At 53.6% G+C, this 25,362-nt stretch overlaps 1 protein-coding gene across 15 annotated transcripts in view; it reads right to left on the bottom strand.

Moving 5' to 3' along the window:
* The window catches only part of DAB2IP (DAB2 interacting protein), a 318,020-nt gene that overhangs the window by 71,495 nt on the left and 221,163 nt on the right, over window positions 1-25,362 (bottom strand). The window contains exons 1-2 of one of the 15 annotated variants that reach the window (XM_059715712.1): window positions 8,124-8,532; window positions 7,201-7,423 (exon numbers count right to left, since the gene is read on the bottom strand). The exons of 10 other annotated variants lie outside the window; for them this stretch is intronic. Coding sequence is in view for 1 of the 5 variants with exons in the window: in XM_019475589.2 (XP_019331134.1) it covers window positions 8,124-8,251 (128 nt within the window). In the remaining 4 variants the exon portion in view is untranslated. Of the gene's footprint in view, window positions 1-7,200; window positions 8,534-19,812; window positions 20,194-25,362 lie in introns of those variants that run through there. 4 more of the 15 variants (XM_059715711.1, XM_014603754.3, XM_019475589.2 and 1 more) reach the window with 4 other exon arrangements.

Here is a 25,362-nt window from a genome sequence, read left to right as displayed (position 1 = left end):
TTACACACCCACTCCACACCACGGCTTGCTTGCCTTGGGAGGTCCCCGCTGCTTCCAGTCATCGTGTGTTGGGATCTGTGGAAGAGGCACCTCCGTGTCCCAGACCGTGCTGGGCCTGCAGGAAATCCCTTGGACAAAGCGGCAAATCCCCTGGGCAAGCAAAAAGCTGCCTACTCAATGTCCCCATCGATGTTCCCCACTGGTTTCCTTGCACGTGCTTTCTCCGCCGGTCCAGGCGGCCTACGATGAGACGCAAGGTCTTGAACACGCACGGTTGGTACCAGACCTCTAGCCAAGGAGGCCTGGGCAGAGCAGCCGCCGGAGGCCCGCTCGGGTAGCCAGCAGGTGAACGTGCTGCAAAACCCTTCAGGATCCCCCATCCCCGTTCCCAGTCTCGGCTGGTCCAGGCAGGAGAAAAGCTCTCCAAAAGGCAGCTGGCTTGCACGGCATTGCCATCACCCCCGCGGCGCTGCTTTCCCCTCAGACGTTCAAGCCAATCAACACACGCACTCACCCTCCTGCACGGCAGGTTCCCCACTGCTTGTGCAAGTGCAAAGTCCTTTGTTGCTCTCCACCTCGCCCCGAGGCCGAGGGACAAGAGCCGCCAAGGTTTCCCATCCCGGGCTGCCCTTACCAGCAGGGCGGGGAGGGAAAGCCGTCTTCGGCCGGACATTTGCACTGCTGCATCAGGAAAGAGGAGACTTCCAAGACAGGAATCCATTTGAAGCCCCATCTCTGAGCTCCCTCGTCGGGTCCTAGATTACGATTCAGCGGGAGGGAGGGAGCAGGGAGCCTGCCCTTCAATTTCTCAACAGTTGCTTAACTTAAATCCTTCATTCTGAAGATAAGCACTAAATCAAGCTCGAGGAAAGAAAAACTCATTTAATCAGAGGGAGCCAAGTTCAGAGTGCGCCCAGGGTCGGTATTATTGCTAACTTTCACTTTGGAGGTAGAGCATTTAAGCATAATCCGTGCCTGGTGCAGAATGCCAACAAGCTGGTGTCTAGCGCTGCATGGATATTTTCCAGCAATAACTGGATTTTAAGCTCTGCTTTCTCTTCACTTTTTTTTTTTTTTAGCCTAATATTGTCGCTGCAATACAAGGGAGGGCCAAGCAGAGCGTGCGGGTTTAGCCGAGGCCACACCACACAGCAGGACCCCGCAGTAACACCCCGAGGATTTCCTCCGCGAAAGCTTTGGAGCGACAGAAGGCCGCCGTGTGCTTTTCACCCAGCTCGGCTCAGGCCGGGGGAGGCCTTTGGAGCTGAGCGAGGATTATGCTACTAGTATGCTACTAGTGCAAGCACGGGCGGTGAAGCAGACAGTAGCCCACTGGGATCGTGTCTCAATGCTTTGGTTGAAGGCGCCTCCATTTGCACGGGCATACCCTCCAACCAAAACGTAGAGGGGTCCCAGCAGAAGTCAAAGGTCGAATGACAGTCCCGGGGCAATGCTTTCACTTCCCGTGTCTTATTCATTGTTGAAGGTAGAGAAATATGGATCCGGCGCCCATCAGAGTGAATCAACTTCACTATTGTCTTCAGCGAGTGCAGAATCAAGATGGCAACACCTCCACCAGGCCCGCCGTGCCATCCAGCTTGACTTTATCCCTATCCTTGCAACAGCCAAAGCTGCAAATGAGTTCCCCTGAATGACACATACCTGCAGAAGCAAAATCTCCATCTTGCACAAACAGCAATTTCTGCAGAGCAGTGCAAGGCCGAGGTACGGCAGCAGCTTATAATTGACTCAGATAAGCCTCGCCGCTCTTTACCTGCAGCAGCGCAGCCCCGAGAAAGGTGTGAAATTCTTCCTTACCTGTGAAGCCATCAAAGACATTCTCAGAAAGGGTTTCCAGTTCCCCACAAATACACAGAGGCGCCGGGGTACGAGGTGAAAGGCCCAGGGACGGGCTGTTCTGGGTCCTTCTCCTTCGCTCTGCCACTGACTCACGGGGTGACTCAAAAGCCAGTTGTTTCACTTCTCGGTGTCTTGCTTTCCTCATCATAAAATATTTACGTAACTCTCCACAGTGTTGAGAGGCTAAACTAATTGAAGCTAACGAGTGCTACAGAAGTGCGGGGTGTTTATTACAAAACCGCCAGCACCCATGGGAAATGGCTTTTGTGAGGCAATTTTTCATTCCTGGATGTGAATCACCTCCACCAGCTTTTATCACTAGCACCAACCTTCACTGTATTGTCTGTACAGACAGAAGCAGAAAGCACCAGGGTGTATATACATCCCAGAATATAACCAACACCTGTAAGGATCAATAGGAGCGATGAGAAAGAAACCAGTGATAGAAACAGGGACCAGACCTTTGCAAACTCCTTTCACTTGCCAAGCAGACACACCTGTCCATGCTGGCCCGGCTCCCTCATCCTAATCCAGGCTGCTCCTTTGTTCTGGTTTCTCCCACCTACAAATATTCATTTTTCCTGATAAATACTAATAAATATAAGGAGGAACCAGCGCAAACTTGCCCTAAGGCAATTGGCAGAGCTGGTGGGTTTGCAGGTCAGGTCCTGTGCACAGTATCTGGTTTCCCCTCTGGGTTCAGGGCACTTCCACACACCTGTAGACAATCAAGAGTTTCCTGCTACACAATCTCAGCTGCTGAGGACCTTTGCGCCTGTCAGGGGAAAGGTGGAGCAGTTAACGACTCACGGTATAGCCAGTCTTTGGCTTTGCAAGCACCTGGTCGAACCTGCACTGATTTCTGGCTGGAAGCCGCTGAATACCCCTCTGCACAGGTGGGCTGGGGAAAGAGCTTCCCTCTGGTTCACGATACAAGTTTGGGTCCCAGTCTGGGGTCAGCGAAAGCAAGTAGCAGGGCACACTGGGGCCAAAGTCAGCATTGCACTGCACCTACCTTACGCTGGCGGCAAGGCAAGACCGGAAGGGAAATGCTACTGGAAATGCTTGGCAGGGAGGGATGGGGTGCTCCAGAAAGGGAGAAGCGGTACTTATGCTAAGAGGCGATGCAGGCACAAGAACAAAAGGGTTTCCACCGGCCAGGAATAAATGTGAGTTGGCGCAGGAGAAGGTTTCTACCCAGCCAGGCCCATACGCAGCTTTTGAGGCAGTGTTAAGACGAAGCCCAATAAATCCGTGAACGGGATTACAGGCCACGGTCAGCTGCGCTCGCAGGAGGCTGGACTCAACGAGCCAGGGCATTCCTGCCAGCCCCGCGGACGAGTGGCCCAACAGCTGCTGCGGACCCTCCTGGGAGACGGCCAGCACACGGGGAGTCCCCGGCAGGTGCGGACAACACGGCCGGTTCTCCGACACGCTCCGCAGACACGGAGCCAGGGGAGGGACGGGCCGAGCTGGAGACGTCCAACAGCCTGGTAGTGGCTACCGCTGGCCGCCACAACGGTTCAGTACAGAGAGAAAGTCAGGACAACCTCTGAGGATGCTCCTTTGCGGCCTGGCCCTGAACCAGCCCCACCAAAACCCCACACAGAGATGACATAAACCCATCTTTGCACCACTGCCCGAGTCCCAGCACCACGAATCGGCCCTGACCTGGGCTGGACCTGACACCCACATGGCAAAGCCGGCGTTTAGTCCCTTCATCCCGGCACCAAGTATCTCGTTTCAATTTAATTTCACAGTTGTAATGGATTTTTCAAAAATATTCAAGAACATATTTACTTTCCAACATCTTATTTCCTTTCACATTTGAAAAAACTTTCTATCTAATCCCCCAAGTCATCCTGCAGTCTGAATAATTTCAGGTTTTTAATCAATAGCTGTCAGACTTGTCAAATTACTTTAGGGACCACAAAGCAATTTTTAAACATTCATAAACCCTCATAGAACAGTTAAGTGCACTGAATTTTAAAAGAAAGAGGAACTGAATAACACTGATCAAATAGGATTATATTCTGGCAAATTATAAATTAGTTTTTTATGAATCATCTCACAGCTACTTATCTAGTGCCAGGCTTTCACTGCCTGTAGGAAAGAGAGCTGCGTGTTCACCTTTCGAGAAAGAAGCCCTTTTTTCTTACGCTCTCAGGCACCTCCGTGGGAGCAGGGTGCAGCCAACTTTTTCTGCTGTCCTTCAAGAAACAACATCATTAGCTACTTCGGGGCTCTCGGAGGCTATCGGCACTGCTCTACGAGCCCTTCCCGGTAAACCACGTTGGTGCAGCAAGGCGAACGGGGGGTTTCCTGGAGTCGTCCGGTCCCTGCTTGTGGACATTGCAGCTTCATGGCAAAAATCACATTACACTTTTTATTTCTGATCGCTAAGATGATGGTGGGAAAGCCTGGTCTCCAGCAGGTGTGCGAGGGCTGGGTCACCCAAGCCAGAATGACTTTCTGTAATGGTGCTGAATATAGGAGCGTCAGCCCTGATGCATCATCCCCGCCAGCCCCCTGCTAGCACTGCCTCTGCGGCCACGCCGCTCCAGGTCCGCGCCGTGAGCTACCACGATGTCTACACGTGGCACCTGCACACGCACCCAGCAAGGTGGCGTTACCGGAGGATGGGTCTTGTCTTTGCAAATGCAGTCGAGCTCGACTGGGACACTCTCACTAGCTAACAGGCAGGAGGCACATGTACAGCTTGGCTTTGCTTTCCAGCCGGTAACACTCGTATTAATAGGAAAACTGCATTGCGCGGAGTTAATGACTGCCAGTAAATGCAACAATACAGACTGGGGAAGTCATGACTGAGCCGTGGGACCATTACAGGGCTGTGTGGGAACCCATGTGAAACTAGCTGTTAGTGCCAGTTCCCAAGGAAAAGTGCTATTATCGTCTCAAAAATCTGACTCCATGCATCCAAGGGGGATGAACCAGCCACGGGTCCTGAACTCTCTTGTGCCCTCTAATGAGGTTTCTTTTAGGTCGGGACTGGATCACGCTGACAGGGCCATACGGAGAGCGTGCACTGCTGTGGCCTGCGCCATACCCGCTCCGTCGATGAAGAGAGGCCAGCAGTCTCTAGCGGCAGCAAACACCTATTGCCAGCCCTACATCTGCACGCAACGTGTCATCACAGCACGCTCCCTAATTTCAAGGATGCGGCCGAGACGAGGAACATGAGGCAGCTTCTTGGCTCCATCAGGAACGTGGGAAACCTTCCAGGAAAAAGCACAGCTCAGATCACAAAGACGGGACTGAGGAAGATCAAAAGAACGGAACATTTTTACCCACCATAAGCAGAACGGAGTCCAAATCCCCCTCCCTTGCCCTGCCTTCATTGCCCTCCAGCTCAGCCTTCATCTTCCACTTCCTTGGGAGCAACAAACACTCATTTGTGCCTTTTAGCAGTGAAGCAGCGAGGCCTTCTTCATGCAGGGGGGCTCCTTCGATCTTCAGCGCGGTGCACATTTCGGTCCCGGTGCAGGGACCGAGCACAGCACACACGGGTTGTCTGGTTGGACTTTCGAGGGCAGTTTAATCCCAGCTGCTGCTGGAGGTGTACTGTGGCGAGCGGGGAGGCATTTCTTTATTTCAGCATCTGAAATCAGAACCGGAGCAGGAGCGGGGACCGTGCTTGTACGAGGAGGTGGCCAGCAGCAGGCACGCTCCCCAAATTAAAAGCAAGAGGCTTGTGCCAGGCGTGGACCAGCAAAGAGGCGGGTTGGTCTCACGCTGGTACAAGTCAAGAGGAGGAGGTTTGGGAGATGGAGGGCTGCAGGTGCAGGGGGGGGGACACACAGTGATCTGCAGCTTCTGCTGGACCATCGGCATTTCAGTGACATCCCTGCCGTCCCCTAGGGTCCGCGTGTAGATGGACCCGAGTCGGATTCCCAATGCTCGGAAAATCCCCTTGCAATAATTACTTCTATTATTCTTTGCTTGTCGCACTGCTCCCCTCCTTCCCATCCTGCAAACTGCTACCGAGCGGGGCACAGAGCACGTTCTCCTGCTCTCTGATCTGCGGCAGCTCTGCTGCCCTTTGCCAGGACGTTCAACTTTAAACCTGAACCCTCTGCAAACAACACCGTGACTTTACCCGTTACTCATTTCCTGAGGCTTCTGGCTGCTGCCGACAGGGATGGGACGGAGGTGACTTACACAGCTGGTTCAATACGGCGACAGCCCGCGATTGCTGAGCACGTGCAGTTTCAGATTCCTAGGACAGGATATTCTCCGCGCACCAATTCGGTATCCACGTGGCCTGGTTTCTGACAGCTGTGCCAGATGTGTACGGCCAGGTTCTGGAAGCCAACTGTGTTCAGAGCTTGGAAAACCTTGTTCCCAGAACCCGGCCTGCCAACATCTGTCCAAATCGCTTCCTTTGCCTTCACCTAGGTTTTGTCTGTAGGTCTGGAAATACTTAATGCAAACAGCTCAGCCCAGGAAGAGAAGAGAGAGAACAGCCACTCAGTCAAATCCAGGAAGAAATCCAACAGCATCGGACCGGACTAGCAGTAATTTGAGTTGCCCTCGTTTGTGGTACAAGTTGAAGAGGCAAAAACATTTCTGAATGAAGAAATATTAGTAAGTCACAGATGTTTTTAAGGCTTAGCTTGCTTCCTCTTGGGTCTGGGCTCAGTAGGACTGGCAAGCTAGTTATTACCCTGCAGATGTACCCCTGGGAATGTATTATTTCCCTTCTCTCTCATATCCACTTTATTATTATTTGTTGTTCTTCCCACTCCTGCTGCGAGGTGTAAAAATCAAATACTCTCACCCCACTGGGCTAATACACACGAGCCGGGAAGAACTTGCATATAATTACATGTATTGTACGGTCTAGCCCCGAATAATACCCTTCCAGGACCTAAAAACACAGAAGTAAAGAACATGAATAGGACACTAATCGGATCAGTTCAGCGTAAGTGGCAAATCTGACATTTCCTTTCATCTTCAATCATTAACCCCGTGCGTTACACATACACAGGGTGGAGGGGGGGGGATGATAAAAATTCACACATTTCATTACTTCCCTGTAATAATAATAATAAAATCAGATTGCTTTTTGTCATGAGATAATCTGTCCTGGGATTTGTTAACCTAAATTTAATTAAGGGAATTTTTCATTAAATGCAAAATTAAAGACAAGAGGCCCTGATTTTTGCAAAATGACGATGTAATGAAAAGCAGGGATTTGAAGGGCATAGAAGATGGTGCAAGACAACGCACGGAAGGAGGCAAGAGCAGTTTCCCCTCGACATCCACAACAAAACAGCCCCTCCTAAGACACAAGCACGTTAGGAAGATGGAAGAACTTACCATCGCGCAATCTGTCCTCCCACACTTTCCAGAACCAGGAAGCAGCATTTAATATAAACTCCAAAACCCATGGCAGGAAGTGCAGAGATCACGCTGCGCCTCTCTTTTTCCTCCTTGTATGGTCTGAACAGCTCTGATCTGTAAGCTGACTGTTGGCCCCAAGCCTGAGACCCCTCTGGTCTCAGCAAACCGTTCCAGTCCGGTCCACTGGGAACAATCAGCACTAGTTAAACAAAGACTATATTCTAACGCCATGCAATGGGCTGTTAAAGGGGCCGTGCTCCAATTCCCAGCTATTCCCAGCTTCCAGGCGCAGGACTTTTTAACCCCACGGACAGCAGAAGCCATGGAGAAGCTTGCATTTTACAGTTAAAAAAAAAAATTAAAAATAAAGAGCTTGATGCCTCCCAAAGCCAGGGATCACACAAGGGGAATCGGCACAGGTTTGTTGCCAATCTTGTCCACCTGGGACATCTCCAACTCCGGTGCTGTCAGGTGGAGCTCGGGGTGTTAGAAATGCGGGATCAGATCCGCCGTGTGCAAAACTGACGGGGCAATACTTTATCTGAGCCACCCGAACAACCAAGCCACCCTGACTTTCTCCAGTGTCTTTCTTCACAAAGCACTCTCCAAACTGCTGTCTTTGCTCTGCATTTGTACAGCCCCTTGCACCAGGGCGCTGGGAAAGGCCAGGGGAAGAAATCGTGCATGCAGAGCAGCGCTACAGGGCTAAGAAGACCCGGCCAGTCCATTAAAAAAAACACAAGACCAAAGCCATTTGAGTCCTGATACCCGTCCCTTGCTCCCAACCGGGCCCGGGGTTTTACGCCCACATTCGTCCCCCTCCGGCCAAACTGATTACGGGAAAGCAGAAGCACAGGTGAGCGCACGCAAAGTGCTGTAAAGCACACGAAGAAAACAACCTGAAAATACGACAGCGCAGGAGTCCTGAAAACATGCACAGATGTGATCTCCAAGCTGAATCTCTCCCCGCAGCCCTCGCACTGTCCTCAACAGATGGGCAGATACACGGTCGGTGGAACGGAGGCATAAAGAATTGATTTGGCAAAGATCAGGCAGGAAGAAAGGGCGAGGTGTAGGAATGGGGCCCAGGAGTCCTGGCGCCCGGTCGCCAGAGTCAACCATTAGGTAACTCAGCCGCTCGCGTTTCTGCTCTCGCGCTGTGCCGGAGCTCACCCAAAGGCTCTTTCGTTGCAGCGAGGGGCGTGGGCAGGTGCTGGTATCTGTTTTTCAACTACTCATGCTTATCTGTACGTGTGGATGCATTTTAGGAGCACTGCCGATGCCTCGGGGAGCTGTTTGGTGGCTGGAAATAACTAGTATCTGGCGGTTTGGTTCCTGCCCGACGACAAAGTCAACAAACCAGCTCTTGCTTTACTTTGGAAGAAGACAGAGCGAACGGGCAGCGCACGGCCGAGACCCGTGGGTTCGCGGGGAGTCCCGTTAACTTAATCACCAAGTTCTGTTTCTCAAGCCTCCGCACATCTGCCATCTCTACAGCCGTCTTTGAAATCGCTCGGCACCATCGTCACACCCTGTTTAAATTCACCCCAGAAGGGAGAGCTAGATTGGCCATGAAGTATGTCCGGCGTCTACTCTCATTCTCCTCCTTGCGGCCCCGAAGACATTTATCGTCGCGGTGGCACGGTGTGGCAGCTATATATTCCTAGAGCCACTTCATCTCTCTCCCGGCCTTCTCCTAAACGCAGCGGTGGGACTAGAAATAACTGGCTTCCCCATCCCGTTCAGCTTCCATGCACACTGGTGTTAATGGGCACAGGCTTTAAAACACGAAACTGCTTTTCACAGCCGAGTAACTCCAGTTGCCACTGCCTAGTCTCGTCGCAGGAGCAGTAAATAAACCAGGAACACTGGCCCTTTGCCTCCGGAGAAGGATCGGTGTCACCTTTACGGCGAGGCAGCCCAAGGGCACCGGCGGGGGGAAAGGGCCCCTGCTTTTGATTGCACTAAGTGCCCCGGGCGGCGGAGAGCTTTCTGAAAGGACACAGCGGAGAAAATGCCAAGCCCGGTGCTGGAGGGCAAGGCCCATCCCTTCTCAAGGAGGCAGCTGGTGCGTTGGCGGCAACGTCTTCTACGCCACCTTCGTCAGGGAGGAACCAAACCTGCATCACGCTATTCGAGTCTGATGAAACCCAGAGCAGCGATTCCTCCTGCAGAGGCTGCGTGAAAGCTCGGCCCTGCTGGCAAAGGCTCGGGGCTGAGCGTCTTCCAACGGGCTTGCCCAAATAGGTTCACAGCTGGAAGGGACCTTACAGGTCGTCGGGCCCAGCGTAGGGCACTTCTGTATCCTACCAGGTGTTTAACGTGTGACCCAGCAACACCCTTCCCTGGCCTTGCGTCACCAGTCCCCGCTCTGTTTTGCGCTCGGACCGAAGAGCATGGTCCTTCGTTTGCATTACGTTCCCACGCCACAGATCCCATAAGCAGGTCACGCTGGAGGGCTGCTCCCAAAAGCTCGGGGCTGGGTGCACAGCAGACTCCCGACGCCCCTGTTACGATACCAAACCTGCTTTAGGACTAGGGTTCCTGGGTAAATATTGTGAGATCTGGCCTTAACACGCTCACCCTTATAATTAATACCAGGCTTAGCGTGTGTGAAAGCTAAGAGGCCTCCTGGGCGCTTGATCAAGGAATAACCTATTTAAGGGCCGTACTTACTGTGTGTCATGGACGTGCGTTTAAAAGGGTCTCTGGGGCCCAGCTGTTCGGCTTGAAAGAGCTCAGATGTCCACGTGCAGGCCCCTGCAGTCAGCTGATCAATAAAACAGATGGGCAGGGAAGCGATTTTGGTCTCATTTCTATCCATCTCTCAACTCACCACGAGAACGTGCCCGAAGAGAGCCAAGGTGTGACGAGAAATGAAAAGCCCGCCTGACAGATCGCCGCGGCTCTCTCCCCAGCGCCACTTCCGCCGACTTGCAAAGTCGACCCCTCCTTCATCAGCACAGCCCATTGCAGGGCCAAGTCCATCGCTCCTGGCTTCCACGAGCGACCTTAGAAGAAAGGCCGTGCGGTGTTTGTTACAGCCGTTGCGGCCAGCCGCCCCGAGCACGAGCCTGGGAACAGTTTCAGCTATTACAAGTATGACACAAGTGCCACCCGAGACTGAGGACTCGCCGAGCTCTAGGCATCACCCGGGCCCCAAACATCTTGCAAAGTAGACACTCTTCTCTGTCTTGGGATGCTTAACTTTTGCCTCAGTATTTCTATCTGTGAAATGGAAATACTGCTTGTGGTTGATACCTCACAGGGCTGTTGGAGGACGAGCAGGTCGACATTCGGTTAGTGTTACGTATGTGCTAGGTACTGTTCTCACCCAGGCCGGCAAGGAAATGAGGAAGCCCGCATGCTGCTTTTAGGTCCGTTTCCCTCAAGGATATTTGGTAAGACTTATCTTTCCTATTGCTTTCATTGCTCCCCTTGCCCTGCACCCCAGACCAGGTCCTTCATCCACGCCAAAAGGAGGTAAAACCTGATGTTTCCAGAGAAGCTTGCAAAAAAGAAAAGGGAAAATATCACTGCTGACCCTTCCCGCTAGGCATGTTGAACCCTCAGGCCTTTTAATTCCCTTTCTGTTCATATTCCACCAGCCTAGACTGCTCACCCAGAGATACTTCTCTCTTCACCCCTCTTTCTCCTCTGGTTTACATCCAGCCACAGTGCATTTTTGCTCCGAGCTGGGTGATGAAAATTCATGTTGATGTTGCACTATGATTTAGGAGTCTCTCCTCCCCTTCCCATGCATGGGTGATTCTGTTAGCTTTAATAGGAGTGCAGTGGCAGACATGTATGAAGGGGAGAGGGGCCACTCCTCCGAGACTAGCACACAGGAATCATCACAGAGCAACCCCTGGACTCCCCCTGCGTTGCTGTGTCTAGGTCTGCAGCCGCAGGGCAGCTCAAGGACTTCCCTTATTTGCTACTTAAGACGCGGGCATGTCATTTTTTCTTATGCTTGTGAAAAAATAGGAAGGTGGAGGCCAGATAAATCAACTTGATTCTGCGGCTTTGCGTAGACAGAACAGAACCGCCGGCAACTTTTTGTTCTGTGGCACCATCAAGAAAGCAGGGAGGCAGCGCCTTGAAAAATGAAGTGCCTCTTGAAAGAGCAAACAGTCTCTTTATAAGCACTACATGTTTCAGAGGGCCCTCATACAACATGCAGAAGGTCTCGGGGTAGCGCAGCGATGCAAAGATGAGCCAGCTGAGCGCATCCGAGGGGAAGTCTGCCACAACAAGGTAAGGAGCTGTTCTGAACGCCCAGCTGGAAATCCCAGCCCGCTGCCCCGGGAGCGCGCGGAGCACGTGGCTCCTGTCCCACGACCTCCTCCTCCTCCTCTTCAGGTCGCTAGGGACAGAAGTTGCACATAAACCGATTAAAGTAATCAGAAACTGGTATAAACCTGTAACAGAACAGAAGTTCACTGCACATAAGCCGGTTTCAAAATGGCTGAAACTGGTTTAAGATGAGCCTGGTTGACTGTAGTATCAGAATTAACTGATTTGGGTCAAACTGGTTTATGAAACGTCTGTCCCAGACCCCTTCCTGGTTTAAGTTAAATCAGAGTCCCTCAGCATCCCAGCATGCTTTGCAGCCCTGGGCTGGGCTGTGCTGTCTGCTCTAGCAGAGAAGGGTGGTGGGGGAGGGGAGGCAGGGACTACCCCTCAAGGCAAACCCTGGCTGGGGGCTGGGGCCATGGAGGGGGGCTAACCCCCCTTTCCCCAGTACAGCGCTGTCCTGCTCTGCTGAACTTACTGACACTTACTGCTGGCTGCCACTGTGGGCTACAAATCCCAGAGCCACCTGGATGCAGGAAGAAGAGGTTATGAGCAACCCTGCAGGGTCCTGCTACTGTGATTCTGGACCACATATCCCAGAGACCTCAGGGGCAACAGGAAGAGGAAGTGAATACACACCCTATGCTGGCTATGTGCCAGAGAAGCGTGCTCTAGCGCCCCCCAGCTTCCAGCCTGAGCCACTGCAGGCATGTGACTGCATTTCCTGAATCAAAAATGAATGTGTCCAGGTGTTCCTCAATTTAATCTCTGCAGTTCAGACTAACTTGCAAAGACTGAATCGATTCAGCCTCGGGCTTTTTGACTGTCTGGACGTAGCCCTGAGGTGCGACATACAGGCAGTCACCAAACCCAGGCCCTGCCCTCATGTTCACTTTCCAGGCCCGCATTGTGTTCATGTGCAGGACAGGAAGAGGCAGTCAAAAGGTGCCGTGAGTCAGTAGGAAACAACGGTCTGGGGCTCCGTCTAGGATGAATAAAAACACGGCAACAACAAAAAACCTCCCAGCATGCGGCCCGCCAGAAAACAAAGGACATTTATCTATATATAGACATGCTTTAGCAATGGCTAGCACCATCTGTTAAGGGGAGGGGAGACGGGGAATTAAAAGGGTATTCTTGTATCTGCCCAAAATAGGGAACGAGGGGATAAGCCTCCTATAGCGAGAGGGGGAGAGCAGGGTACCGGGCCTCTGAGCACCAAAGCACTCTCTCTTGCTCGGGGTGTCGCCAAGTCATTAAAGCAGCAGAGCGGGAGTCGGGCGTCCTTGGTCCTGTCGGCACTCATTAGGCGTCACGCAAAATCCTTGTGCTTACGTTACAGGGCAGTCGTGAACCTGAACTGGCTAATGACTGGAAAACTCTCTGGGATCCCTTACGGAAAGCTGCTACAGAGAGACAGCACTGTAGCCTTATCCTTCCATTACCTGCCTTTGTATTCCCTCTACATGCATATATACATACCCACATATGTGTGTGCGCACATTATAATGTATATGCAGTAAGTAACATAACACGCATCTACAATCTACAGATACACCCCACACATGCGCAGGGCCCAGCCTCGTCTCTAGGATGGGCACAAGAGCCCGCGAAGGAGGATGTCAGCTGCATTGGCAGCTCCAGCGTCTTTAAAGGGGCTTCGAATATTAGTCAGCTTAACCGGAGCTCAGCTGAAGTAGGCCCTTTTAACAAGCTGGACGCTCTAAAAAAGCTTGAATCACAGTGAAGTATGTGTGTGACACACAAGATGCAAGCAAACAGCCGTGCAATGCACATGGACACGTGTGCACGCACTTGCACCCGCACAGAAGCACAGACTAAATCTCATCCTTCTCGTGACAGATGTAGCACTTGACCTCAGGGACTTTGATGTTTCTTTTCTTGCTGCCCCCTGCAATTAAACTGCACTAACGACTACTCCAGAAAGAGAAGACACGTCTTTCCTGGACACACAGGGCTGGCACCAATTAACTTGGAGCGTGGTGGGTTCTTCCTCCTCCACAAGGCAGTGTTAGTTTTATTTCACGTATGCCGCGAACCACTGATGCGTGCGAGGCATCTGACACTCCAAACCTGCGCGCGCACGTCACCCGCTCCAGACCCAAACTTGACGACTTACAAAAAAAAGAAACCTTCCCTGCCGACTCCTCCACCCAGAGCAAACAAGGGAAATGCCCCACCGGTTAACACAGCCACGGGCTGCTGAACGAGCCTGGGGGAGCGAGAGACACAGCCTTGCTGCAAGCTTGATCGAGAGTTTCTTGACGCTTGGCATTCCTCCTAAACCCGCAGCTCCTGGAGTCACGTGACTATCAAGCTCTCCACTTCCTTTTTTAACTTCCTAGCCCCCCTGCTTGTGCAGAAAGGCTTGGAAACGTGACCCTTTGGGGCTGCAGAGCCCCAGTGCACACAGGAGGAGCACAAGGTTTCCTATTTCTTATCATTTCTTCCCCGTCACTCCAATCAAGGGATTTTGGAAGAGACACACATGAGGTCTGAACACCTGGGGCTCACCCCATAGGGACACTGCTTAGACTGCACCCTCCCTGGGGCAAGGACTGCAACTCCAGGCGGGGGGAGGCAGCTGACAAGCCCGGGGGGGCATCAATGCTGCTGGAAGCCCCCGGCTGACCATGCAAGCCCCCGAGGAGCAGACACGTTCCCCTGGGGCAAGCAATCCCTCTCGTTTCAGTGAGCAGATAACGACAGAGACACGATCGCTGGGATTCAAAGGTCTCATTGTCGGACCAGCCTGTTTTTTTGCTGAACACCACGGTTCCCCACTGCGAGGTAACCAAAAAGCGCCCAGTCAGCACTGGCAATCCGTGATTAATTTGTCGCAAGCCGCTTTGCTCTCCGCACATGACAAAGCTCATCAATTCTCATTTTTATGGATGCCGCTCTGGCCAAGGGCGCAGGCTGGCAAGGGGCTGGCACGTGCGGCAGGCATCCTGGGCCGCTACCTGAGGATGCTCGCTGAAGTGTGCAGAAGCCCAGGCCCTGCCGCCATCTGCCTGGGGTTAACCCCAATTTACCGAGGTGGCCTCACTAACTCACTGCCTCGAGGATGCAAGTGCACACGCACACACTCAGGAGATACTCACTACTTACTGTGCAGCAGCTCACCGTGCACAAACAGCAGCAAGCTGGGACTTAGCAAAAAGGCCCCTCTTCAGCCTCATTACGAAAAAGCTGCCTTGAGGTGTTATTTGGAACGTGGTTAATTAATTCTCCAGCTCCTCGGGGAGCTCCCGGATGAAACGGAGCCTGCACCAACACTGACCCGACAAGCTGTGGGAAGGCCAGCTCGGCAACGCTCTGTGCAGGAAGCAAGCCTGCCTCTGAAGGCTGCGGAGGGGAAGTGCCCGCTCCCAGAGTCATGGAGAGGGGAAAGCACCAAGCCCTGGGGACTCCTCAAAGAGCGGTCCAGCTATTGCCACAACGCTGGGGGTATTGCCTAATGCAAGGTTTCGCCACAGATTCATCACGTGACCCAGGGCAAGTCACTTAACTTGGAGCGAAGCAATCATGGGCTGTGATCTGGGCCTAACGAAGAGCTGTCTCCAGCCGTGGATACACCTCGACACTACAACAGGTAGCGCCAGTGATGCACCACCCAGCATTTCTCCTTGTAAGGCAGTACCGAGCTCCCAGCCCAGGGCGTTAATGGAGAAGCTGCTGCTGAAATATAACCGTGGTCCATGTGTGCTCATAGACAGTCAAATCCTACCTTGGAAGGAGCTGGAGTTGCTAGCCTGGCTCTCCTGACCAACATCCACCTTAGCTTGCATTCGGCTTTTTCAAATTCCCTCTACAGCCTCGAGGAGAGCAGACTTTCCCTTGGCTTTGCATCTTTAACTGAGCGCTAAGTGAAGCCAGCCCTCTGCCCGAAGGGGCTCCTTCATCCTTGCCAGTGGCGAGCACTGAAACAGAAGATCCCTGGTCCCCAGCAGCATCCAAGAGTGCATTCCTGCCTCTTTCTGCGCGACGCCAGCTGGGGGAAAAGCCTGTGCGGTGCATGTACGCACACCACGACTAAGTGGCTGGGGCTCAATGCATTGTCCATAACAGAAGGCGCTGTTTCCTTCCCACATCTGTGCCATCATTCAAGCCTGTACATAACATCCTGGCACGGACACCAACTCGCCACTTTGCAACCGATCAAGGGGCAGAGATGCCAACACTTCCAGCCGCCTGTGCTTTAGAAGGGAGGAGTTTGCAAGATGCGTCCCAGCTTCTTGCTGGCAACATCCAAAGTGAATGGCCAGAGACTCCCTAAAAACATGGCTCTCTGCCCACCATTTTCAGGCATCCTCGTTCCCCTCTTCTTCCTCCCTTAGGGACCAAGCCTCTGGCCACCGGCCCAGACTCACTTCAGCTGGTGAACCCGCTACTCACTGCTCGTCTGACAAGAGCGAGGTCTCCTGTGCAAGCGGCACTACTGACTTTCATTTTACCTTGAAAAACTAACACGGAGCAAATTAAACTCTCTTCACCTGCCCGAGCCCAGTGCTAAGAGTCTACCAAAACAGGCTGCGCGGTGCCAAGATTTAACAGCACTCCAGTCCGTCCTTTGCATCAACAGGTCTCAAAATGCCGGACAGGCATTCGTGTCTTCAGCTTCCCCAAATCCCCGTGAGCTGTGCAAGCGGGGGTCTACAGGAATCACTGCATCAAGTACTGCAACGCCGCAGAACACGGCAGCACCTCGACAGGGCACAGCAATGCTACACACCTGCCTAAAGCAGGCAGCAAAGGATCCTGGCAACGTATGGGAGGGAATGGATGTCCCCAAGAGGTCACCGACACACCCCATGCTGCACAAACACTTGGGAAAAGTTCAGGGCAGGCCCATTAACACGCAAAAGGGACACGCTGCTCAAATTCTTTTGCTGGAGCCGTTTGATCATTCTGGTTTCCAAATCTTTGCCATCAATCTCTTGGCTGCAGCCCAGCTGCTGGGCGTCCTGTTTGCTGGCTGGGAGCGGAGTGCACGCACGCTTCCCATCCGGGAGAGCTCCACCTGCGCTGGCCAGGAGCGCACCTGCCTGCAGAGAGCACCCCTGACCCAGTGCTCCCCATCTCAACCCGCAGCCTGACTCACCGCTGCTGGAACAATGCTGCTCGCTCCAGCTGGCCACGAGGCAGCTCGTGTCCAGGAAAGGGCTCTGCTCTGCACCTCTAGAGCAGTTCTGCTGACTAAGCCCTTGCTCATTTCCTTCTCCGGTGCAAAAAGTCTGGAAAACAGCCTGGATCCCGCTGAGCCCCGTTCAGCTTGGCTTTCCAAGGAGACCCACGATAGGGACGATAAGCGCCTTACGGAAATGTAAGCCCGTGTTACTCCTGTCGCCCACCACGATGCTCTCCGGATGCCTGGTCACCTGCTGCACAGGGATTTCCGTGCCAGTCTGGTCCGAAGGGCCTCCCTCGAGTCGTCTCCAGGTGCTGGAGGGGAACATGCCCCATGCCCCGGGGGAGAGCGCCCATCGCGGCGGACCCGCTGGGCGGTGCACGCATCCTGTTGCTTTTCAGCGGGGGGCTCTCGGTCTAGCTTGGGAAGGACCCGTGGCCTTTAAAGGGGAAGGGGCAAAGGGAAGGAACAGGGAGCACACGTGGTGCAGACCCACCCCCGAAGGTGCCAAGCCAAAAACCTTTTGCGGCACTAACCCGGGGCTCAGGTTTTCACTCATCCTCCCCCAGATCTGATATCTGGAGGTGCTGAGCACCCACCATCCCTGCGCGGTCAGCACCTGCGCCTTTCAAACAGGTGTGGGGTATCGAGAGCTGAGGCACCCCCACATTGGTGGCCGATTCGGGAAACACGGGCATCCCTTCCCCCTCCCGGCCGAGGCAGGAGCAGCTCTTTGGAACAAGCTCCGCAGCACGGTGGGCGATTGCATCTTAGATGATTAAATCCATCATCGAAATTACAGATGCCTGAAACGGTGGAAGTCTAAGCCTGCCGCGGATGAGGGCGGTGCCGTGCGATACCCTGCAGAGCCGAGGGGAGCATTTTGAATAAGAAAAGGTGTTATTCCTGTCACTTTAACAGCAGCCGAGAGCTCACAAAATTACCGAGCGCTTCCTCTCCCCGCACACGATCTTCCCAGTCTCTGCAATACGCACCCTAGGGCCACGCAATCCGAGGAAGGAAGCTGTTAGGATGAAAAATAAGGGAAAAAGCCACCGGGCGCTTGCACACGCACGCAGCAGCTCGGGCCTGCTGGGGAAGGAACAGAGTCGAGCACGCACGGCTCCCGGGAGCACGCAGGGAGCTCACTGTTTTCCTGGAGAGCGCCGAACTCCCCTTTGTTTACCACGCCGCTTTTGCACCCGCTGCACAAGCGTCTCCTCCTTTTAATACTGTCAACTAATGAGGCCACCCGAGGCAGCGCGGCCTCTTAGGAGTCTGTCTGGGTTGTTTTTTAAAGCCTGAGCGCGGAGACGAGCGCTGAGGTCATTCCCGGGGACAGCAAATACTAATTGCTACAAGCTGGCTTGTGCCTGGGGCCCGCGTGAGCCGGATCCCCTGCGAGGGGCCGTGCTCCCATCCTGCCGTGGGTGCTGGCCACGCTCTCTCGGGGCCCGGCCCCAGCCCACGCTGTCCACACCGGCCACGGGGAAGCTCTGAACCGCCCGTGGCCGGGAAGCAAAAGGCAGCGAGCGGAGTCAAATCAATTTGCCTCTGAACGTTAACATGACTATTAATTACCACTTGCCCGGCGAAAACGAACGGTTGGAAATGCCAGGCTGCGATTTAATGTGAACAAATTCAAGTACAGCCGTGACCTTCCCCTCCGCCTCGCGCCTGCTGCTTCCCTTGCGCCCCCCTCCCCGAGCCTCGTCCTCATCCTTGGCCCCCACGGGCTCATCTCGCAGGAGGCAGCGCCAGCATCCCTATACGAGGGGTGATGCTCAGGCCACGTCTCAGGCCGGGCCCCGCGTCCCACTGGCTCCCACGAGGGGCTCGACTCGAGGTCAGGATTCACTGCTTTTAATCTCTCAGCTGTACAGATCATGGGAAACACCGCGATCCTCACACCTCCGTGAGACTTGGTTACTTCTGGCAAAGAGCAAACACCGCAAAGACGAAGACGGTCTAGCCACGCATCGTTCTGCAGGCGGCCTTTGCCGTGGCGCCGCGTTTCTCAACTCCCCTATCTTGGCTTTAAATTCAATGAGAGGCGGTGCAAACCCCGATGCGAAGAAAAACTTTCACTGTTTTTATTTTAATGATGCAGACCCCGGGTCTTGCAGTTTGCTTTTTCAATCTTCACCTTCCTGCAGTGCTGGGAGCACAGCAAGGGGGACGGGAGTGATACGAGAGGGGGTGCCAGGGGAGGGAAGCCTTCTCACTGGGCTGCCCTCCTGGGAACGGAAGGGGGAAAGGAAACAAACTGCACAAATGGCGACGGATAAACCTGGCTTGAAAAACCCCGGCCAGGCTCAGAGTCTCCGGAGGCACCCACAACGCTAGGGAAGGGCAGGAGGAGGTTTACCTCCACTGCCTTCCTTCAAAGTCAGAAATGATGGACAGCTGCCACGAGCGTACCCACCCGCAAAACCCCAGCGTGCACGCAAGTCCTCGGCCCCTGCCACCGTCTCGGGAATTGTCCACCTCGTCTGAACGCTCCAAATTGTGTATAGAGCATTTTGCTCGCTCAGCCCATGTCTCCCTCCGTATATGTGCATGTGCGAACCATGTCTCCCTCTCTATATGCGTGTACCGTGTCTCCCTCTGTATATGTGCATGTACGTACACGCTGACAAACCCAATCTCGTGCCTCTTTCCCTACAGGTTCGCGGGGAACACCACTTAAGCGAGTTGTTTTCGCACGGTTATTCCCCTTGCCCTTCCTGCGTCCCTCCCTCCCGGTGAACATGTCTGGAGAAAGCGTGGTTCCTTGGCTGACGGCGGCGGGTGGCTGGAAGCGCAGCTGCCTCTGCCCCCACAGGCCGATTCCACAGGAAGCAGCACAAACATCTGCATCGTGGAAGTGGCTGCTCAACTCGGCCAAATCCCCGCGCCGAACAAACCGAGCCTCCGGACTGCAGCCGTGGCAGGGGCTGTAACCGCCGGCAGCTCGTCCAGGAAAAAACAACCCGAAAAACCCCAAACCGTGAAGTCAAAAGACTCTAAAGAAATCACTCGCTTTTCAAATCAACAGCAAGGTCCGGAGGGTGCAGGGAATACCTGGTGCTCTCCCACTCCCTGCCTCCATAACGAGCTCTAGGGCGGTGCTGGAAAGCGGAAAGCGAGAGGGCACTTACCTAGCTGTCCTGGGGGTGGAAAAACCAGCGTGGGGCAGAGACGGGACCGCGGGCTCCCAGGACACTCAGCTCCTCCGAGTCCAGCACGGTTCCATTTTCTGTGCGCAGAGCCCCGACGCCGCGCTCCCTGTGCTCTGCTTGCCTGTACGAGCTGATTTCTGAGCCGCCTCCTGCTTTCCAACTCCAGCACTGCCCAACTTCCTCTGCAGCTGATAGCCGGATTATTAAAGTAAACTGACTGCTGCCCTTTGTGAAGGGAGGTGCGGGGAGAGCGAGGGAAGCCCAGATCCGTCCCTTCTTTTGTAATTCAAACCCTTTCTTCAGCTTCCCTGATTGGGAGGAGAGGCATCTGCTCCCAGCCTTTCCCCAGCTGCCGAGGCGCTCACGCAGGTACTGGCTCTGGTCCAGACTGGAGGAACCACATTGCAAATCAAATTTACGTGACAAAGCAGCTCAGCTCTAATTAAACGTAATCTAGCCTGCTTTTGTATCGTCTATAATTAGAGCGGTACAGCAAACACACGGGGAAAGGAGCGGGGGGACCTGCCCACGGCTCTGCGGGCGGGCACATGTAGGCGCGCTAGGCTCTGCACGCCTCCCAGGAGCTAAAGACTTCCATTAGGCTGTTAGATAATAGACTCCTGCCCATTTCCAATGTGGAAATCTCCATCGCTGCCCAAGATAATTGACTGATCAACAGCAATAGCAAGGGATTTGGTTGCTCCTGGGGGAAAGCGGCGTCAGCTCACGTTTCCAAACTCCCCATGAGAAGTGGGCGCTTGCCCCTGAAACCCATCAGCAAAGCATCGAGACTCTTGCCCACGCGTTTGTGCGGGGATGGGCAGGTACATTTTCATCATGTCCCGACCATACTTAAATCTTTAAGAGCTGGCGCCATACAAATGTGGGGCCTGCTTCCCGCTCTTTGTAATTCACCCTTTAATGACAGGAGGTGCCACCAGACCAGGTACGGAGCACTAACTGGGCTGGCGTGCGCCAGGGAAAGCCTCCCGATGGGAAGGAAGCGTGGTCTTGTGGTTACAGCACTGCTCTGGGGCTGCGGCTCAATTCTGGCTCTGGCACAGCCGGCTGGTGTGACCATGGTCACTTCTCTTCACCTCGTTGTGCTTCTGCACAAGGGGTTAATAATATCTCCCGTGTCTGCACGTGGTCTGTCTCATCCGCTGGGACTGTGCAGTGCTCAGGATGGGGACAGTCTCTGACGGCGCGTTCCTATTTAATGGGGTGGATGAGAAGCCCAGTGCACGAACTGCTTATATCCAATGCTTGGGAACCGGAGAAAATACAAGAGCAGCTTGAAAGACCCGTTCCTTGTCCTGCCTTAGCTGCCGCTGCCCTGCCGTGGGGGCAGCCCCGCTTACATCTGCTAAAGGGAGCCCCGGCTAGCTCTCGCAAAGGGCCTAAATTATTTCCCCTCTCCAGGAAAACCCTGTCGAAACCCGAACTTTTCCTATCAGCTCTGCCTGGACTAGCAACGCACCGTCAGCTCTAGCGTCAAGACAGAGTGCTCCTGTGCACCACGGTTTAATTTCCTAATGCAGTCCAATGGCCAGGCAGGCTGTCTCCGCTCAGAAGATTTTAATTCACTCCATCAATTCAGAAATTACAGCCAAGGACAAAAGCGGAAAAGGAAAATGGACTATTCTGCTCGAGTTCCCACCATCACAGAGAACAGGGGCTGGGAGGGAGCTCGGGGGGGGGGTCACATCCAGTCCAACCCCTGCTCCAAGCAGGACCAGCCCCAACTCCATCATCCCAGCCGAGGCTTTGTCTAGCTGGGATTTAAAAACCGCCAAGGATGGAGATGCCACCATCTCTCTGGGTAGCCTGTTCCAGTGCTTCACCACCCTCCCCATGAGAAAGTTTTTCCTAATATCCAACCTCAACTTCCCTTGCTGCAGCTTGAGCCCATTGCTCCTTGCTGGGAGCAGTCCAGCGCCATCCTCTTTGGACCCAATCCTTCCCTTCCCCCCCCAGAAAAAGGCTGTCACACGTCTCATCTCGGGCGTCTAAGCACCCCCTTGGTGCTGACAGCAGATTGCTGGCACGCACGGCTAGTTCGTCTTGCACCTTCCACGCAAACTCGAAGGAGGAGGAAGCTGAGACTTCCGACTAGGGCACAACGCATCCTGCCCCAGGGAGACTGCTGAGCAGAGGTGCTGGGGGCTGAGCCGCCTTTGTCTGGAGGATGGAGCTGGAAGGAGAAAGCAACCGAGGTGTCTTCTGTTACGGCGCTGCACAGCGTCCCGACCGGGCGTCAGCAGCCGGCGCGAGACTCACCTCGACGAGGCAACTTCCTAACCCAGCACGTGACACTTGCACAGCTCGCCTGCCAGACACGTGGGCGTGCGGGCCTTCGCCTCCAACTCGTGTTTAACCTGAGCTCAGTTGCTCTGGCACCAGAGCCCTGCCGTGTCCCAAGCTGATAGACAAGAAATAAAACCGTCTTTGTAGATACTCACAATGAGGCAACAAGGGCATGAAAAGGTCAACTGAAAAGGAAACAACATTTCTGAGGATGCATTTGCAGAATAACAAATGAGAAGAAGCCAAGCGGGGCCTGCGAGCCTTGCACCAACCTCGCAGCTGACAGGCTAGAGCCTGTTCTCGCTGAAGTCAATGGCAAAGCTCCCGCTGACTTCCGCTGAGAGCAGGATTAGGCCCTTTGTAAGCAGCTTGTTGCCGTTACCGTCGACTGGCACGGATCTGGAATGCTACCAACGGGGCATTTCACTGTCGAGAAGGAAGTAACAATTTCCTATTAGCCTGAAGAGCAGGAAAATCTACTGGAGTCATGAAGAGCGCGTATAAATTATAATTATTTGACACAGGTGCTGTGAACACAAACCATAGCTACAATTCCAAGCACAAGCACATGCAATTAGCATAATTTACGCCGTAAGTGCTAGGTGTTCGAGGGATGCCGACGCTTCGTCGCGATGCAACAGAATCGCACGCAACGACACGCGAGCGGCCTTCAACCCACCGGGGTCGAAACACGTCCCACCGTGTCCTTCCTCAAATGGGTGCCTGCTAAGGAAGGGGTTGCACCGACATGGGGAAGGAAATCAAATGGAAATTGTCTAAGCCACTGGGTTTTGACCTTTTTTCATTCGCAGACCCCTAAAAAAATGTGAATAGAGGTGCGGACCCCTTTGAATTGTAGGTGTGGGTATTTCCATGCTTTTGATTGATCATAGTCATCTTTTGCAACCCCCTAAAAAAAATTGTGAATGGCAGTGCGGACCCCTTTGAATGATGGGGGTGGGTATCCGCATGCTGTTGATTGATCTTTTCGTCATCTTTTTCAGCCCCCCAAAAACATTCCAAAAGGAGGTGCAGACCCCTTTGGATTGTAAGTGTGGGTATTCACATACTTTTGATTGGTCATAGTCGTCTTTTGCAGACCCCTTAGACAGTCTGCAAACCCCCAGGGGTGACCCCCGTCAACGTTTTGACTCCCCAGCGGTTTGAAGGCCCCTTGTATATAATGTTCTATGTGGTTTGTGCACTGGTCCAAGCCGTCGGGAGCTGGGGGTTACCAAATATAGCCCCTGGCATGAAAACATGCAGCCAGTCTAAGACTTCCAGTGGCAACAACCAGCAAAGACGGTCTTCTCTTATTCTTATTCCACCACAGTCCTTTCTGCTTCCAGCCTTGCACCTCTTAAGCGATCGCACCCTATCCCTTGTGCACGGACTGCGAGCTCGCTGCAGAGCCCGGCCCGGTGGGACTCGGCCCGACACTGGCCTTAAGGCACCAGTGCAACCTGACAGCGGAGCACGAAGGTTGGGGCGGACGGCTGTCCCGGTGTGCAGCTAGCACACAACTGTGCGTGATGGCGCTGCTGTATGAACACACAATGCAAAAAGTCAGCTTCTCTTCTCACGTCTGCTGGTGTGAACCGACGCACTTGGTATTTACACGGATGTTACCAACGTACTCAGGACTCATCCTGGTACAACAGAGCAGGGATTGCCCCCATGTCAGGGCACCCCCGCCCCATCCTAAGACCCTCTCCCAGCCGCTGGTGCCACAGCAGGTCCAGGAAGAAAGTGCCCAGACACATTCGTATCTCCTCGCTGCAGACCATTCATCGCTCTTTGCCTGGAGGCAACAGTTAATTTAGAACAAGTCAGTGTGGAGATGGCAGTTTAAAATCCTCTTGAGGATTGCCCCAGGAGAAGATTTTGTCCTGCTTCTCTGTAGCCACTCCAGATTTCAGCTGAGCCTCTTTATTTTGGTTTCAGAACTTGCTAGGTATTAAAAATAGAAATGGCCAACTAGGTTATATCGAGTGCATTCCCCGGCCAAGGAAGGATTGTCCCCTTCAGCCTATTCCCTGGGGCTTTCTATAATCACAGAAATTAGTGATGGATAAAGACTAGGAAGTCAGCGGGTCCGCGGTCCCAGGCCCAAGTTGTTTTTCCATTCTACCTTCATCTCGGTAGGAGAAGCTGCTAATTTAGAGCCCAGGAGAACGAAGAGTCTCTGCTTTCCCAGCAGGTCCTCAACAGATGTGAACCCTCAACCCTCCCAAACAGGTCATCTGCTGACCAGAACTGCTCCCGAAAATACTTTTTTTTTTAAACAAAATTTTTGTGTGTCCCCAGTCAAATCAGCCAGATCCGTTCCAAATCCACGTGAATCATTCACAAACCATATGTGGCCCTGCTACCGGCAAGCATCCTCCACCCCCCAATACTTCCAAATCCTTTGGTGGGCATCCTACGGGCAGGCCGAAGCCGGGAGGCTTGGGGGTCAGATGCCCCCGAGCTTTCCGCACCCTCGGCCGTAAGGCTGCAGGAGCAAGCTAGGGAGGAGCCTCCCACGTCCATAAAGTGGGTTGTAGTCGACTGGAAGGCAAGGCGGGAGGGAGTCCCGTCTGCAAGCAGACAAAGGTGTGACCCTCCACTATTCACTGCCATTTTAATTGCATTGCCGGGGTCAGGGCACAGCCCCACGCCCCGTTCGCGGTTCTCCCCTGCCAGTAGGAAAACCACCCTGGTATTGCCCCTGCCAGGTACTCCCCGGTTGGGAGGGAGGTGAATATGAACTCCGGGGGGAATTAAATCAGACCAAGCTACACGTTGGAGTCCGGGCTCTGCTTCCTCGGGGGTTGCTCAGTCCTCGTTGCAGCCTTTCCAGGGCAGGACCTTGGCTGAAAGCGTTTCACCCGGACTCGGAGTCGGTCCACGCCTTTTGCCAAGGACGCTTCACGGAATATTTTGGAAAGCAATTACCTTTCAAATGTTGATGCCTTGCTGTTGACAATGGCTGACATGCCATTTATGTAAATTTGGAGGGTGCTTAAAGAGGGTGTTTACAAGCAAAACACTCTGTTAAAAGTCTGCCTTCATAGCAGATAACAAGGCTAAGACAATGACAGATTTCATTCCTCCAAGCAGTCAGAATTAGGCTCCTTCCCATCCCGGCTTCCCTGTGTTTATCCAGAATGCTGCGAGAGAGCAGGCACCAATATGCAATTAATTGGCAGTCTGCGAGAGCATATTGCCGAAAGATAAACA

This window comes from Alligator mississippiensis, chromosome 12 (genome assembly GCF_030867095.1).
Source record: "Alligator mississippiensis isolate rAllMis1 chromosome 12, rAllMis1, whole genome shotgun sequence".
Lineage (NCBI taxonomy): Eukaryota > Metazoa > Chordata > Crocodylia > Alligatoridae > Alligator > Alligator mississippiensis.
Note: the sequence above shows the minus strand (reverse complement) of the source record. Positions and strands in the feature narration are given on the sequence as shown.